At 35.4% G+C, this 18,979-nt stretch overlaps 1 protein-coding gene and 1 pseudogene across 2 annotated transcripts in view; both read right to left on the reverse strand.

Annotated features, from left to right (window-relative positions):
- Positions 1–18,979, reverse strand: part of LOC105480917 (phosphatase and tensin homolog) — a 104,820-nt gene that overhangs the window by 16,813 nt on the left and 69,028 nt on the right. For both annotated transcript variants that reach the window (XM_011740112.3, XM_071069542.1), the window contains one exon: positions 402–543. In XM_011740112.3, the coding sequence (XP_011738414.1) occupies positions 402–543 (142 nt within the window). The remainder of the gene's footprint in view (positions 1–401; positions 544–18,979) is intronic.
- Positions 3,399–18,978, reverse strand: LOC105480909 (large ribosomal subunit protein uL5-like; annotated as a pseudogene).

The following is an 18,979-nucleotide window of genomic DNA, read 5'->3' on the forward strand; positions in this document are numbered from 1 at the left end:
TACCTAGTTTCCCTAAGATATTAAGGACTTGATCCCTGCCCTAAGACCAGCAAATTGCTGAACTCCTCTGGTGGACCTCTGCTGGACCTCATGCTGGACCTCTGATGGGACAGGTTCTTCCATCATCTGGTCAGAATTGGGCTGTATTTGGTGTATAACACAGAATATTTCTTTCATAAATATAATTTGGCTTCGACTACATTAAAACCCATTGCTTTTGGCTTCTTTAGCCCAATGAGTTGAACAACAAAGCTAATTAATTTGTTCAAATGCTTCAGAAATACAGTCTCCTGCATAAATTTTAAATGTGGTAAATTTCTTTCTAAATTTTTATATAAACTTCTAGATATGGTAAGAAAACTGTTCCAATACATGGAAGGATGAGAATTCAGAGCACTTACTGCAAGTTCCGCCACTGAACATTGGAATAGTTTCAAACATCATCTTGTGAAACAACAGTGCCACTGGTCTATAATCCAGGTGATTCTTTAACAGGTAGCTATAATAATACACATAGCGCCTCTGACTGGGAATAGTTACTCCCTGGTGGACAGAAAAAAAAAAAGAGAAGCCAAATTCAAAAAAAAAGTTCCATTATAGTTATTTCACTAAATTGCTATAGTAACTGGGTTGTAGCCATTGAAGAACATATGTACATTAGAAATTTGACCTTAAATGATTAATACTTAAATCCAGCTCAGTAATAAATAAGAGCAATATCAATACAAAGGATAATATAAGAATAACTCTTCTCCCTTGAAACAATTATCGCAACACCCCATTTATTCAAAGGTCACAACAGTGCTCTGACCCATGAACCCCATAGGCAAAGGCCACTGCATATCCAAAATAAATGTCAAAGGCCTCTGCCCTACAGCTGTGCTCTTTACACCTAGGGCTCCCCACAAGGATTTATGGACTCCTTAAACACACAGTTCCTCACAAACTTGATTACCTACTTTCCAGGGCAAAGCGTATCAGAATCAGCAAACTAGACAGAGGCATACTGCCTTTAAGAGGCAGAAATAGCAGCAGCAAAAACTGATGCTGGCATTAGAGTCCAACAAAAACAGGAGTATGCAGATGATGTAAATGTGTGCAACAATCTTCTAACAGAAGTAAAGCTATCCCTGTACTACATGCATCTCTTTGCTGAAGAAACCAGGGGAAAATGAAGGATTTTAGAAAATGTAAGTATTACAAATGATTAAAATGCATGTAGTTCTCAAGAGTTCATTAAATAATAAAACAAACAAAATATATATATGTGGCATTATGGGGAAGCTGAGTTATCTAAAGAGAAAAATCTAATATGTACAATAATGCATTCACTAACGATGATGAATAAATGAGGTATTTAAGGGTTTATTAGACATGTGACTTAAGAAAAATCCAACCTAGAAATATAAGACAAACAATAAGCAACATTAAGAAGTTTAACAGTTAAAAGTAACTTACAGAAAACTGTAATTTAAATGAAAGTATACTCAGGAGGAAAAAGAATTTGCAATTATTTCTCTTTAAATTACTACTGGCATCTGCACCTCCCCAGTGTCTTAAAAATTCTGGACACAAATAACCTTATTCTCCCTAATGAAAAATATAAAACATATTTATGTGAATTTAAAAACAGGCCGGGCACAGTGGCTCACAACCTGTAATCTCAGCACTTTGGGAGGCCAAGGCGGGCTGAATCACTTGAGGTCAGGAGTTCGAGACCAGCCTGGCCAACATGGTGAAACCCCGTCTCTACCAAAAATACAAAAAATTAGCTGGGCGTGGTGGTGTGTACCTGTAGTCCCAGCTACTTGGGAGGTTGAGGCAGGACAATCACTTGAGCCTGGGAGACGGAGGTTGCAATGAGCTGAGATCGCGCCACTGCACTCCAGCCTGGACAACAGAGACAGACTGTCTCAAAAAACAAACAAACAAACAAAAAACCAGGTATGATAAATAGCAAGAATGTAGGTATCCATTGTAGTACTCCTAATATTTTTTCAAAGATGCGCATGATTTTATTATAGACAATTTAAAAATATGTGTGTACGTGTATAAATGTCAAAAAAACAGGTATAAACCATTTCTAATCCTGACAAGTGATTTAAGATTTTGGCCACAGTATAAAGACCACAATTTTATAAATAAAAGACTTGTATTTCAATGCTGACAGTCAAAATACAAACTCTGACGTGTTTTCGAAGGAAAATCAGGACAATAATATGTACCCTTCCTTCTTAACAGGGTTCTCATGAGGATCAAACACCAGATGCAGTTACACAAAAGCATGCTAAAACTACAAAATAGTATACAGTTTTAGCAATTCTCTACCTGTACTTAAGGTACAGTTTTTGAATAGCTGGAATTTTATTTCTATATGATTTTCTTAACAAAACAGTAAAAGGTAAGGGAAAATAGTAGTACTTTGAAGAGCAGTACTACTACTCTTCATTAAAACATTAAAAATTATTAAAGCTAAAAAATGTAAACTTACAATGACTTATTACATCACATTCAATGTAATTTCAGCAAACAACTGTCATTCATGTTTAGCAGGATAAATATAGAATTGCTAAGTAGGTTAGCTAAAGGAAATATCACATGGAAGATGAGTGGGAGGGGAACTTTTTTGAATCATGTGAATTTTTTAACCATATGCATTTATAATCTAGTCAAAATATGCAATAACATTTTTTAAAAAAATTAAGTCAATGCAAGTCTACGAGGAGACCACATTGTCGACATTATTTGTTGGGGTTTAGTGGATGACATTTTTCTCTTTATCTCCATTTTTGGCATAAGTCTGTGTGCAATAATAAAAAGATTTCAAAGCTTTAGGTTTTTTCAAGTAGCAAGTGATTAGTAGTGTACCTATAATGTAGGTTATACATTCTGTTAATCCTTACCCAAAAAAGGATAGGCAAACGTAAAAAATATGTAAATCTACTAGTTGTCAACATTGGGTGAATAATTTATGTGTGAATACCAGTTGAAACAAAATTACTGACAATTCAAAGAAAACCATGGAAAAGTACATTTTAAAATTTAATCAATTAGTTTACCATCAAAATTATAGTCTATTTTCTTAACTTTGCAATTATTATCTACCTGCTGCCTTGTCAGCACCCGAAATTCAACATTTCTGGATTAACAAATACTAAAAAGTTGGGAGGCTCACATGTATCTGTTTCAGAGTCTCCAATGTGACCTCCTCATTCTAGTCCTATCTCTCTGAGCCATGATGCACACTCACTAAAATTGAATTAACACCTGTAATATAGGATTTCAAATGAGTGGAAAGTCCACACTAAATTAAAATTTTACTCATCTTTAAAAGCTTATACATATGAATAAAAGTCTATAAAGCTATTGCAGATTAAAAAATACTCTGTGTTTTCAAATTTTTCTTTTTTTTTTGAGACGGAGTCTCGCTCTGTCACCCACTCTGAAGTGCAGTGGTGCGATCTCAGCCCACTGCAACCTTGCCTCCCGGGTTCCAGCAATTCTCCTGCCTCAGTCTCCCAAGTAGCTAGGATTGCAGGCATGTGCCACTGCGCCTGGCTAGCTTTTGTATTTTCAGTAGAGACGGGTTTCACCATGTTGGCCAGGCTGTCTTGAACTCCTGACCTCAAGTGATCTGCTCGCCTCAGTCTCCCAAAGTTATGTGATTACAGGCATGAGCCACTGTGCCTGGCCTAACATTTTGCATTTTTCATGTAAATTAAGGCTAATAAACACCAGTTTTATCTCTAACCAAGAAGTTTTAAGTTAAATTGATCTGTAACCACACACACACACACACACACACACACACACTTCAAGGGTACAGTTCTACTTTCTACTAGTAGTAACTCTCCTTTTCCACTTTAATTATGAAGAAAATTATTTACACAGCTGACCCTTGAAGACAGGTTTGAAATGTGTGGGTCCACTTATATATATGGATTTTTTTTTCAATAACATTTTTCAGAGATTTCAACAATTTGAAAAAACCTGCAGATGAAACACATAGCCTGGAAATATCAAAAAGTTAAGAAAAAGTTAGATTTATGTCATGAATACATAAAATATATGTAGATTATTAGTCTGTTTTATCATTTACTGACATAAAATATACACAAACCTATTATAAAAAGTTAAAATTCATCAAAACATATGCACACAAACCTTAAGACCAGACATAATACCACTTGTAGTCAAGATAATAAACAAATGCAAAGATGCAGCATTAAATCATAGTTACGTAATATTAACTGTAGTACATACTATACTACTGTTAAAATCTCATAGCTAACTTCTGTTGCTACTGCAGTGAGCTCAAGGGTTGCAAGAATCTATTTAAAACACCATGTGACACTAATCATCTCTGTATGATCAGCTCATCTCTCCAGTAAATTGTGTATTGCAATCAAAAGCTATCTCTCACTCTCACGGTTCTTGTGTATTTTTTTTTCTTTTTCTTTTTCTTTTTTTTTTTTGAGACACAGTCTTGCTCTATCACCCAGGCTGGAGTGCAGTGGCACGATCTTGGCTTACTGCAGCCTCCGCCTTCTGGGATCAAGTGATTCTCCTGCCTCAGCCTCCCGATTAGCTGGGATTACAGGCGCATGCCACCATGCCTGGCTAATTTTTTGTATTTTTAATACAGACAGGGTTTCACCATGTTAGCCAGGATGGTCTCGATCTCCTGACCTTGTGATCTCATGATCCGCCCGCCTCGGCCTCCCAAAGTGCTGGGATTACAGGCGTGAGCCACCGCGCCCAGCCCTCTTGTGTATTTTTCATTGTGCTTAATGCAATGCTGTAAACCTTAACACCATGAGACCCATATGAAGTGCCAATAGTGATAATGGAAGTGCTTTCAAGAAGTGGAGAAAAGTCATGGATGTTATAAGAATAAGGTGACTTGCTTGATATGTACAGTAGATACGTACAGCTATAGCTGCTGGCCATTTCAGATGCTTCATCTTGTAAACCGACAACATAAATGTATAGTACCAATAAATACAGTACTGTAAATGTATTTTCTCTTCCTTATGATTTTCTTGATACACGTTCTTTTCTCTAGTTTACTTTATTGTAAGAATATACTATATAATACATATGCAAAATATGTGTTATTGACTGTTTATGTTATGGGTAGGGCTTCTGGTCAACAGTGGGCTACATTATCGAACGGTCAACTGTATCCTTAACCTTTTTTCCTCAAATACAACTTTCAACACATTCTAACTTTAGCTAAACAACTTTAGCTAAAGAACTTCTGCCATTACTCTTTCAACTCCTTTATGTTCACAGACCAGGAGGTAGACCTCAGAAGTATATTTAGTGTTCCTTCTAATATTCTTTCCAGCCCCCATTCCTACAGCTTTGCCTATTTCAAACTCATATCACTCAATAACTCTTCTGGTATACACTTACTAAACTCTTGACCACAATGATTTTAGTACTTTGTTCTCCCAACCTCTCTTTTTATCCTGACCAACACATCATCTTCAATGAATTCAGCTCCTGTTTTACTGGGAACCCTGAGGTCATCCAATATGAACACTCAAAATTCCCTTCTCCCATCTTAAAATTGCTTCATGCTTGATGTCTCTTCCTGTTCAACGAGGTTCTATTTTGGGCAAGTGCTTTATTAATTATCTCCTATCTGGCATGTGCCTTTAGTCTCTCCACTTGTATCTAAATAATATGCTCAAGTAATCTTTATTCTTTATCCAAGGCCGGCAAACAACTGAAAGACCAAAAACACACACTCTCCCTAGATTCTGTACCTCTCTCAAACTATCAGCCGCCCTCTCTATAAATAGCAAATCTTGAGACGCTCTTACTCCTTAATCCAGAGAAATTGATTATGAGGCTGATTTCTTTTCAGAGGGGAGGGGGTGTGCCATGGTCTCACTCTGTCACCCAGGCTGGAGTGCAGTAGTGCAATCTTGGCTCACTGCAACCTCTGCCTCCCAGGTTCAACCCCCTGAGCCTCCCGAGTAGCTAGGAGTACAGGAGCCTAACACCAAGCCCTGCTTGCTTGCTTGTTTGCCTGCTTGCTTATTTATTTATTTATTTATTTATTTATTTAGTAGAAACGAGGGTTTTGCCACATTGCCCAGGCTGGTCTCAACTCCTGGACTCAAGAAATCTGCCTTGGCCTCCTAAAGTGTTACGATTACAGGCATGAGCCACCATGCCCAGTCGAGGCTGATTTCTTAATGGTCATTAGTGCTTTCTCAACAACTGATACCCTACTGGCTGCTGGCTGATCTCTTTTTTTTAAACATTTCACTGAAAACTTTTTATTGGCCTTTTGGGTAGAAATGAGAATTTATTTGCCAGGAAGGATGATCCCATCATACTTTTGCTGGAACCAGTGCATGGCCTACTCTTTGCTGATTCTATTTGGCACCACTGCAGCCTGTCCTGCACTTCTTATCTGCCATGATGAAACGTGGCTTTTCCAGCACCTCATAGAAGTCCAGGCTGTAGACACCAATGCTTGGGTCATATTTGATACCTAGATCAATGTGTTCCTGGGTCCCAAAACCAAAGTTTCCAGTATCTGAGAAGGTATTTTTTCTTAACTCACACTCATGCACCTTTAGACCATTCTCCAAGATTTCATCTGCCTTGGCCCCTTGAACTGTGCAGCAGACAACAGTCTTTTAATTTCTTCTATTGCCAAAAGGGCTAACAGTATTATCTAGCTTTGGAAAACACCAGGTCTGACCCGTAAGCTGCTCCAACACCTTAGTTACTCAGGTCAATCTGTCTCCACTTTCTCCTAAACAGATGTTGAAGCAGAGCCTGTAGATGCAAAGTTCCTGCATGGTGTTATCCTTTTCACCTTGATGCCGCACCACGATGGAGAATAGGAAAAGCCTGGCTGATCTTTCTGCATCCATTCTGAAACTTCCCTGCTTCTGTCATAGGACTTACTCTCTTAAGGTTTCTTTCAACCCTTATTGGTTGTCTCTTCTCTTGTCCCTAAATATAGGCCTATCTCAAAAGAGTCTCCCCTCTGTCAATCCAATCTATTCCAGTGCTTTACCAATTTTACACAATAACTCCAAAACTTATCTCCTTCAACATGACTTTATTCCCAACTGCCAGTGCAGAATTCCAACATCTGGCTGGAATTTCTACCTGGTAATCTCAGAAATACTTACAACACACATTTCCAAAAACTGAAGCTTTTTAACTTGGAAAACCCCCCCTTATTTCCATCAATGATATTCACTATTTTCTCCAGCACTTGATGGCCTTCTAATAACTAACACCACCACCACTTACTGAGCCCATACCATATTCTTTGTATTGTTCTAACTCTCTTTAGAAATACATAATTTAATACTCATAAAACCATGTTAGGTAGGTACTATTGGTAAACCATTTTATACATGAGGTAAGGTCATATATCTTCATAAGTAATGGAACTAGATATAATCCCAGCACTCAAACTCCACAGCTTCTAGTCAACTACAATATGATCCTGCCATCTTCTTTCTGCTTGAGGAAGGAAACACAGTTGAGAGACAGCAGTAGTATCATAGGGTTATAGAAAAGAGAAGTGAGGGAACTCTAGCACTGTGGCAAAGGTCCAGGCAGCAGAGGGGAGCTAAGAGACACAGTCAGCATATTAACTACCTGGCACATACATACATGGATACACACTAATGGTACACAATAAAATGAGACAAATCATAGATTAAGTTCATTTAGTATACTCATCTTTGATTCCTATGCATCTACTCAGCTGCCAAAATCCAGATCTTGATTCCAAAATACTACTCAAAATGTCAGTTTCAGTTTTCTGTGGCCTATTTCAGTTTCTTCCTGCAATTCCGCCATAGCCAACTGATTTATCGCCCTTTATCCATTCTGTAATCTATCCTTTATACCACTCTTAGATTAATTTTTTTTAAAGTTAAGATTAATCCAATTACCAATTAATTCAAAATGTTAAATGGTATTCTACCCAAACAAGAGCAATTTATCACACACTATAATTCAATCACAGCATAAAAATACAGCTCCAACCTCTTTTTCCATTCTTACCTCTCACAATTCCCTTGAATGTACTCTTACTTTGGCCAAATAGAAATATTTAATTTTCCCTAAACTGTACCTTCTGGTTTTCTTTTTAAATATATGCTACCTTTATCAGATTAAGGTATAAGGGCTACATAAGCAGCCACCTGTGAAGTCTTACATATTTTCTAGCACCTGGTCCAATTTAGATAACATAATTACTTGACACTTCAAGGTTTGATAAGCAGCCACCTGAAATGCAATTTAAACCAGGTATTTCTTGAGGGCTCCTAGACATTTTCATTATTGCAGGATGTATTCAGATTTTGTCTCTCTCCTTAAAGCATTTACAATGACATATTCACTGAAAATTGCCCATTTTTCATTGAAATTTCCAAAATGATTAGCACAGACCTGAATATAATTTTTAACATCACCTCTACACTGTAGTTTTATCTCCTTTCTCGTACTTAATGTCTCATTTTTAGTTTCCCTCTTTTCTTTTATCCTTGACTGGCTTTTAAAAATATGTATTGATTTTATTGGCATTTTCATGCAATCAGTATTTAGATTTATTAGTTCAAATGGTTTACTGTTTCCTAATTCATTAACATTTTTGCCGTTATAAATCTCTACTTGTCATTAATCAATTTCTAATGTAAATTTACATTTCCTCATTGAATCAAAAATTACTTAAAACATGATTTTATATTTCCATATAAATTTAAACATTAAAAAATTCCAGTTCTAATGAATTGTAATCAAGAAATGGGACTTATATATTTTTATTTTCGAGTGAGATTTTGTTTTGTAGTTGGTCTAATTTGTAAGATTGGTAATGTTTTGTCAATGACAGAAAAAAATACATTTCATTATTTTATTATTCAAGCCACCTATATATCTACAGTTATGTGTTGCTTAAGAGAAACTGCATCTGGGTGATTTCATCACCGTATCACATAATATACTTACACAAGCCTAGATGGTATAGTTCACTACACACCCAGGCTATATGATACAGCTCCTGAGCTACAAACCTGTTTAGTAAGTTACTGTATTCAATATCATAGGCAACTGTAACACAATGGTATCTGTGTATCTAAAAGATAGAAAAGGTTCAGTAAAAATGGTATAAAGGACATAAAAACAGTACACCTGTATAGGGCACTTACCACAAATGGAGCTTGCAGGACTGGAAGCTGCTCTGGGTGAGTCAGTGGGTGAGTGGTGAGTTAATGTGAAGGCCTAGGATATTACTGTGTACTACTGTAGATTTTATAAACATGCTACTCTAAATCTATTTTAAAATTTTTTCTTTCTTCAGTAAATTAACCTTAGCATTTTATAACTTTTCACTTTATAAACATACAAAAATTTAACTCTGACTCTTTTGTAACATTTAACTTAAAAACATTACACAGCTACACAAAAACATTTTTTCTTTGTATCCTTATTCTGTAAGATTTTTTCTATTTTTTAATTTTTTTTTTTTTTACTTTTTAAACTCTTGTTAAAAACTAATAAATATACACATACTTTAGCCTTGGCCTCTACAAGTCAGGATCATCAATATCACTGTCTTCCACCTATACATCTTGTCCCACTGGAAGGTCTTAAGGGGAAATAACACCCATGGAGCTGACATCTCCTATGACAACAACGCCGTTTTCTGGAATACCTGCTGTAGGATCTGCCTAAAGATTATTTTATAGTTAACATTTTTTAATAAGCAGAAGCACATGCTAAAATAATAAAATAGTACTGTAAACATGTAACTAGTAACATATTCGTTTATCATTATAAAGTATTACGTGCTGAACATAACTGTGCTATGCTTTTATACAACTGATAGTACAGTAGTTTGCTTACACCAGCATTACCACAAACATGTCAGTGATACACTGCATTGCAACGGTTTCAACATCACTAGGTAATAGAAACTTTTTAGCTTCATTTTAATTTTACAGGACCATTGTCAGGCGTTGACTCAAACATCATTATGTGGCACATGACTGTATCTTCTTACTTTGTAACTTCTGAAGTACCATAAAGATTCCTATCATTGCTTTTCTACCAATTATTCTTCATTTTTTTCAGCTTTTGCTTAATACATTTTGATGTTATGTTTAGCACACTGGATCATAACTGCTAAGTCTTTACCTGGAGTATACCCTGCGTTAATGTAAAATGACATTTCTGATCCAGTTTAATGCTTTTTGCTTTAAATGCTACTCTGATACTGAGATTCTGTCATCTGCTTTTGAAACTGAAATTTGCCTGATGTATCTCTAATCCACCATTAATTTTTAACCTTAGTTTTATGTAAATCTCTTGTGATTAATCTCTTAAAAAACACATTTAAAAGTACAGATTATATACATCTTTCAGACCTAAAATACTGCCATACTACTACCAGAACAGAATACTACTTTAATATCACAGCACAAGATATGTAATGTTTTGTTCATATTCTATGCATCAATATTTATCAATACTCCGATCATCTTCTGAGAAGATGAATCATGAATTTATAATCTACACTCCTCAGTTAAAAAAGCAATTTTCTATTTCAGTAAACTTTCCACCGGCACTGCTAAACTTAGAAATAATGTAGATGTTTCAACATAATAGTGTTTGCTTGAAGCTCGGAAATCTATGTCTCAGGATGATCACAGTAAGATTACTATAGGAAAGCAATTCAACAAAGGAAGAAATATGGCTATTATTACAATGACAACATATAGCAGCTTTTCGTATATTAAGATACTTGCCATCATTTTATATATCTTTAACACTACCACAACTTTACAAGATAGATATCATTGTCTCTATTTTAAGGATCAGAAAACAGTCCTACTGTACATAATTATCTCATTCAAAACCAGGATCTGGACCTCAATGTGAATATAAGGGTAAAACTTATACTCAGCTGTCCTGGGTTTTACTAATAGCATGTATAGAAACTATGTGATTTGAACAAGTCACAACTTCTTTGAGCTCTTATTTTTCCTGTCTATGAAGAATCTCTGAAGTTTAGGGTGTTACAGTATTTCACTTATATGAAACTAATTATTGAGAATAAATGTGAAGCAGACAACTGATATTTTTTTCTCTTTCCAACATTCTTTCCCCTCCTCGATTTTTCTTTGGAAAACTATTATTATCCCTGTGTGGCAGGCTCTATACTTCAGCTTTAGATACATGTCCCAGAGAATTCCATTCCCTGGTCAGAATATTTGGTTCAGGAATAGGTATGTGCCTCGATCCAGGGAAATCAGAACTCACCCTATAAATTTTTGCTCAAATTGTAGCTCTCTTCCCATCATAGTTGCTAAAGTAGGTAGAATGCAAACTTGAAGCTATTAGGAACTATATCTCGCCACTACTTGTTAGAGCCTGTTTGAAAATAACATATATACAGAAGAGAGAAAGGAGGAGAAGGGTAAGGGAGGAAGAGAGAATGAGATACTCTTGAGATCTGTTGAGCACCTAGATCCAGGCCAGAGCTTTTAGGTTATGTAAGTCCTTTTATTTAAGCTACCTTGACTTGGGTTTTTCTGATTTAAAACTGAAAAAGTCCTCATATATTATAAAGGAGTTGCTTTTTATTTTTCTAAGTTTCTATTTCTACTTTAGGATTCAAAATAATAAAGAAAAATAATTTGGACTGTAGTACATAATTTCGTAGAAAAAAATACCAGGTTTGAGGTTAGAAGATGTGGTTTTTAGTTATTACACAAAAAGATTATATGACTTAGAACAAGTTGATCTTTGTAGATCTGTTTGTTTTGTTTTGTGAAACAAGGTCTCGATCTGTTGCCCAGGCTAGAGTGCTGTGGTATAATCATGGTTCACTGCAGCCTCAACCTCCCAGGCTCTGGCAATCCTCCCACCTCAGCCTCCCAAGTAGCTAGAACTACAGGCATGTGACACCATGCCCGGCTATTTTTTAAGTGTTTTTTTTGTAGAGACAGCGTCTCACTATGTTGCCCAAGCTGGTCTTGAACTCCTGGGCTCAAGCAATCTTCCCGCTTGAGTCTCCCAAAGTGCTGGGATTACAGGTATGAGCCACCCAACTCTGCAAATCTGTTTTATCATCTATGTTAGAATGGGTTTGAATTAAATAATTGCTAAGATCCTTCAAGGTATGAAAGTTCTACAATTTTATTGTATTATATAACAGCCTTAATTAATGTGGATCATAGTAACACAGTTTGGCCCAGGAAAATTAATGTGTTAAGAAAAATAAGAACGTTACATTGGAAGATTTTTTAAAAGACAGTAATTATTGTTTGTTTTAAATAAAGAGGAGGTAAGAAAATTTCATTAGGTTACAACATGTAGAAATTTAGTAAACAGGCTAGAAGAAATAACCTGATTTAAGATTAGGTCATGAAAATTCATTCCCCAGAGAAACTAAAAATTTTCCTTTTCTTGAGATCACCTAAAGTTAACAACTATTATTTCTGGAAGATTTGTCTTTATTAAGAATAAGCTCAATGAACTCATGTACACAGAGTTCCTAATAGAGACAAACTTTCTCTCTAATAATTTATTTAAAAACAGAAAGAAAATTAAAAGCGGCTCAAACTTTTTTCCTAAAAGTTTAACCAAAGAAAAAATAAGAGGCCAGGCACAGTGGCTCATACCTGTAATCCCAGCACTTTGGGAGGCCAAGGTGGGTGGATCACTTGAGGTCAAGAGTTCAAGACCAGCCTGGCCAACAGGGAGAAACCCCACTTCTACTAAAAATACAAAAATTAGCCGGGCTTGGTGGCACGCGCTTGTAATCCCAGCTACTCCGGAGGTGAGGCAGGAGAATCACTTGAACTCGGGAGGTGGAAGTTGCAGTGACCTGAGATCTCGTCACTGCACTCCAACCTAGGTGATAGAGTGAGACTGTCTCAAAAAAAGAAAAAAAAAAAGGAAATATGAATGTTTCCTTTATGTGCCATCATTCTGGAACACAGTTGGGGGTATGCATGTGACAGGGAGAAGGCAAGGGAGAGGGAAACAGCAGTAGTGATTCTAAGTAACTTTCTCATGAAAAAGGAGTTTACCTCTTTAAACTCAAATTTTGGGAGTCCTTTCAAAAATACACATTTACTAGCATTCTCAGGATGTTTTAACTCTTTCTTCATAGTTTAAACATGTGAGTTATCTAATACTGAAACTTAAGTGCAGAAGCAGACAGTGTGGGGCATAGGGCTAGACGAGAAACAACCCTTAAAGTTGCCCTGCGGCATGCTTTCTTGGAAGAAAAAACCACCAACAGCTTGCTTTTGAATAATCTTCACATGTTCATAAAGCAAAAGTATCAAATATACAAATGAATGACTCCTAAGGAAGTGTAACACAATTGTCTTCTTGTAAATTAGTGAGTAAGACAGAAGGAGCCTTCCTTCCCTCAAGCAGTTACCTCACTCGCAGAACATTTTTCTTTATAGTATCAGTTGTCTGACTTCTCTGCAACACTCAAAACCCAAAGTATTATTTGGGCATTACTAACCTAATGCTTTATTTTATAGTCAACTTGTACCCACCACTCTGCCATCTAATTTGCACCATGTCTGCTGAGGATATGTCAAGATTCTGAGCCAGATTATTTTGAAGAGACCTCTACAAAGTCTACAAATTCTTTACCAAAATATGAGACTGCCTCATCTCTCTTCAAAAAAGGGGGAAAAAAGATTCTTCTTCTATATAAATGTCACTAGAACATAATTTTCTCCAGCTTCTTAATGTTTGTCTATAATTAAAATTAAGGATATAAGCAAAATAACATTAAAGATGATTCTAATAAAAGTTAACCCCATACAAACTGAAAAGTAGATAAAATATATGTATCTCCTATAATGGTGATTCACAATTACAAAAATGCAAATCCACAGGCTCAATCTACAAGGAAATACTGACAAGAAGAGAATAAACCTATTATGAGATATTCCAAGAATAAAACTACTTTAGATAATCAATTACATTTATTATAAGACAGTTACTCCTCAGGAAGAACTCCACAGCTGTATAACAACAGCTTTACCATGCTTAGCTAAGTTTTCTTATGATGAAGTTAGCTATTCATAAAAGATTAAAAATTATTTCACTAGTATTCTAACCAATAGGCAAACAAGTGATATCTTTGAAAGTTTTAAAACAATTACATTTCAAGTATTTTACAGGAGCCTGCAGTATTTATTTCCAAGACCAACAACCTCAATCTGTCCAAATTCTCTTTAAATCAGGGGTCATTAAATGCTTTAGCATTTGTAAGGAAGCATTTGTAAGGAAGGGTATAAGCTGAGGAGCCTTTCAAAATAGACCAATTCTATCAGCATTTCATTAACCTTGCAGGAAAGCCTGACCCTATACAGAGATTAATTATTTTGAACAGTCTCAAAATTCTTTTGCACTTCCAGGATTTGTGGACTTGATAGTATAGAAAGAAATTTAACGGTATATAAAAGGACTCAAATTTTCCTCTGAATGCTAATATGAACTGGATAATATCGATCACAACACTTCCCCTTTCTGGGCCTGTTTGATCATCTATAAGAAACATTCCTGGAAGGAAAAAAAAAAAAAAAAAAAACCACCATTGACTTTAATCCATATCTAGTTTTCTAATGCTGTTTCAATCTAAACACAAATGTAACTGTTTAGTCAAATATTGTCAACAGCATCTGCTCCTACATTTCTTTTTGCCTTTTTAAATAAACACAGAGATAAAGAAGGTAGGAACACATTAGGATACTCCTTTAGATCCTGTGAATAATTCATCCGAAATATGGTCTAAGTACATTAACTAAGCATGAGCCAAGTATAGTAGATTTCAGTTATTTATTTTGATTCCAAGATACAAAAAGTGATCAACTTCAGTGAAATTACTTAACTCTGAGTCTTAATATTAAATAACAGCTAAACATAACAATTTTAATATTTACATTCTTACACCCTTAACACTCTATGTACAGATCTCCATTTTCTATTTACTAATAGCCCATCATCTCCTTTCACTTGGGGGATCCAACCTATACAAAGGACGGAGAATATATGGCGACTTGAGCAGTTCTACTGATGAAGTAGATACTATTACATTTTACCACATGATACTATAAACTTTGCATTTTATTTTCATAACTACTATTCTTGCTAGCTTTCAGTCTGGCCCTATTTCACAAAATCCTACAGGACTTATGATTTCATCAAATAGTCTCTCCTCACCTCTGAAGAGAAACAGAATTGATAGTATTATAAGACTGTAATGACTAGAATATCTTCCTGCTGGCAAATTTAAAATATGTCCTTACTTTTTGATTATGGAGCCTTCTCTTGGATTTAATTTGGACTGGAAACAGAAAATAAAATACAATAAAGTTTAAGTATCCTTGGGTTTTACTTTTATCCCTGAACATGATGAGATGGACTGTCCCAAGTCCTTCTTAAATGGCAAGTTCTCACCATCAGCAGAGCACAGCCAAATATTCTGAAGAAGCAGCTACATCAGACAGGGTATGTATGCATATGTGTGTGGCTGGGAGTGTGTAAGAGAGAGAAGAGAGGGAGAAAAAGAGACCACATGTGAGAGCACAGTTAGTTGGAAAGTCTAGACCATTACAAAAACTATTTGTTCCAATTAAAACTCCTGATTAAATCATCTACTAGGCTATTGACTATAATGCTAAACAAATAAAAATGTCACACAGTTGAACGGTGACGGCAAGTATCTTAGAAAGAGTCAAACATACTTGTAGCATGAAGAAGAGTAAGACTGTTGCAAATACCTCTATCAAATACTCTTATCCATTCCAAAAAAAACCCTGACATTAAAAAAATAATAATAAAGTAGGTCACAAAAAGATTGGAAGTACCACTTTTCTTCAGATATGATTTCTCAGTATAGCCGGCTACTAGTTTTCATCGAATGCAAGCAAGGTGACACAATCAAAGAAACATTCCCATTTTGGAATCCTTTTTGGAAACTTCAGAAAACATTAACACTTTCAAAATAGTGAAGTTTCTTTACCACAAAACTTCTCCTGAAGAAACCTCAGTATACTGTAGGCAGATAGTACACCTTACTGCCAGAGAACACATCTGATATTGTGGCACTGGTAAAGACAGCAGCTCTCCATGTCATGGTCACCCACTGCTTTCTTCATCAGTACGCACTAGGGTGCAAGACTGTCATCAATTCTGAAAGAAATCTTATCTCTTGTTGTGAAAGTATTCTACTGTTTCAAGTGCCAACCCTTGAATAATCGCCTGTGTAAGAGGATTTGTCATGAAAAATCTACTATTGTGAAAGTTGCCAGATTCATGAAAGCCAAGACTTTCAATCAAGAGCTTCTTGAGAGGTTTTGTCAAGAAATGGGAGTTCTATGAAGTTCTCTGCTATATGTAAGTTCACTGCTTTCAGAAGACAAATTCTACAGCCTGATACTGTTGTTTACAGGGTAAAATACACTCTTTTTAAAGAGTTTAACTCTTCAACCTTGAAAGTAAAATATGGAGTCATAATCTTTTCCTTCCTAACACACTATTAATGTTACAGATCTTGCCAAAAATGATCTCAGTAACTTGAAGGCAAAGAAAATGATGCAACATGAATTTATCTCAAGTCTTGGAGAAGTCTTATTTCTTGACAAGTCTACTTTCATCAGGCAAGAGAATCTTCAGATTCCATTTACTCTTTTTTCTTTTGTAAAATAGCATTTTCAGCACTTTTTACCAAAGTCAACACTGATTGGATATCAAAGATTGGATATAAAAGTTGCAAAGTCAAAGAGCATAGTTTCAACTTGTTATTTTAAAAGTTAAATAGCAGTTTTTTCATTAAAATTTCGTATTGAACAGAACTAAAGCTTAATTTTGGTTAATTTGTACCACTTAGATTTATTCACTGCTCTCAGGTAGTGGCCACTGGTTTTTGCATTAAAAAAAGTGACATAGTTTTCATGAAGGTTCTTTTACATTCTGTTTAAAATAATATATTTCAATGTAATAAAAACTATGTGCAAAATTTTATGTACACTATGTACATTTTTTGGTGGGAGAACATTTATACCTTCCATCAGACTTTTAAAAGGTATGTAACACAACTTAAGACCCCCTGGCTTAAATCTAGTGTTCTGTGCCTCCACATTACAAAATCTTTCTATTTTATTACAAAAATTGTTTTACCTGACTTTTTTCCCACTACCAAGTTATATCTGCTGCTCATCAACTCGGTTTTAAATTTCTACCATCGCTTTTGCTACTGCATTTTAATTTTTTTTTTGAGATGGAGTCTCGCTCTGTCACCAGGCTGGAGTGCAGTGGCATGGTCTCAGCTAACTGCAACCTCTGCCTCTTGGATTCAAGCGATTCTCCTGCCACAGCATCCTGAGTAGCTGGGACTACAGGTGCGCGCCACCACACCCAGCTAAGTTTTGTATTTTTAGTAGAGACGAGGTTTCACCATGTTGGCCAGGATGGTCTTGATCTCTTGACCTTGTGATTCGCCCGCCTTGGCCTCCCAAAGTGCTGGGATTACAGGCGTGAGCCGCTGCGGCTGGCCTATATTTTTAATCAGTAAAAGCAACTGTTTCCCTGCAGATAATAATGGGATAAATCAAAGTAAAAATCTTTAGATCCTCAGCTCTATAATTTATGCCAGTGCTATCATTCCAAGGTGCAAACAATATGCAGAAATGTAAGGCAATCTACCATAAACTTCAACATTCACCAAAATTATGCACTAATGTAAGATTCAATTTTGTAAACTATCAACAATAAATAGTACTTTGGCATCCTTATACATAATGCAAAAAAAGTCACAAAGGTAAGGAAACAAGACATGAGAGAGGGGTAAAGGAACAAGGAATCAATGCAACTACACAGCTTTAAATGATTAATATGATCATTCTATTTCTGTTTTACAGTTGAATTAAGAAGAAATTAGCTTAACATGAAGGGGAACTCTCTAAATGAGTTTTTCTATCTGTCTGGAGGGGCTTAGGCTTTGTCCCTTTAGAGATGGAAAAATGAACAAAATCTCTTTGTATTAAATTTTAACATGTTTTGCCATACTTACCACCCAAAGAAATACATCAACAGCAAAATTAAATCACTGTAAAAGTTATCCCAAGAGTTTTCTTTTTGCTTTCAGATGTACTATAAGTATTAAATTTATCACTGATTTTTCAATATAGTCCTTAGTTTTCCAATCAAAGAATCAAGAATCTTCTATTAATCTAACTACATTTATGAATATTCTTATAAAAGAATAATTTTTATGTATTATAAAAGTTCACACTTTACTAGGTAATGGTATTTTATCCAAAGCCATTCTATGCTCAAATAAGCTTCAGAAATATAAGCTTATTTTTGATAGCTTTTTAAAAATGTTATTTTAAAAGAATTTTATGAGACCAAATCTGCAATACAGTTAATGGGTAACATGTGCTAGTATGATATGAAAATGGTAGCATGAACAGAAAAATGAAATCAGTCATTTCTCACATAGAAATTGAGGCAGCAACTGATTTAAAAATTTAGAAGAAAAAAGGATTAGCAACTATTTTTAAAACCTGTTTTCCAGGGACTGATGGTGGGGCGGGGAGGGACACAAGATGAACAAGATCTGAAGATCTACTGGACAGCACAGTGACTATAGTTAATAATAACATTGTATAACTGAAAACTGAAGCTTGTAGATGTTAAATGCTTTCACCTTGAAGGGAGAAGAATAATTATGTGAGGTGATGAATATGTTAAGTAGCTTGACTGTAGTGATCATTACACAATGTATATATACATACATCAAAAGATCATATTATACATTGTATTTATATATAATTTTTACTTGTCAATTACACCTCAATAAAACTGAAGGAAAAAAAAAAAAACACCCAGTATCTGTTTTCCAATAAATTCTCAGATCTAGGAAGAGGAAAGGAAAAACATCAAAAAATAA

The sequence above is a fragment of the Macaca nemestrina genome, chromosome 9 (genome assembly GCF_043159975.1).
Source record: "Macaca nemestrina isolate mMacNem1 chromosome 9, mMacNem.hap1, whole genome shotgun sequence".
Lineage (NCBI taxonomy): Eukaryota > Metazoa > Chordata > Mammalia > Primates > Cercopithecidae > Macaca > Macaca nemestrina.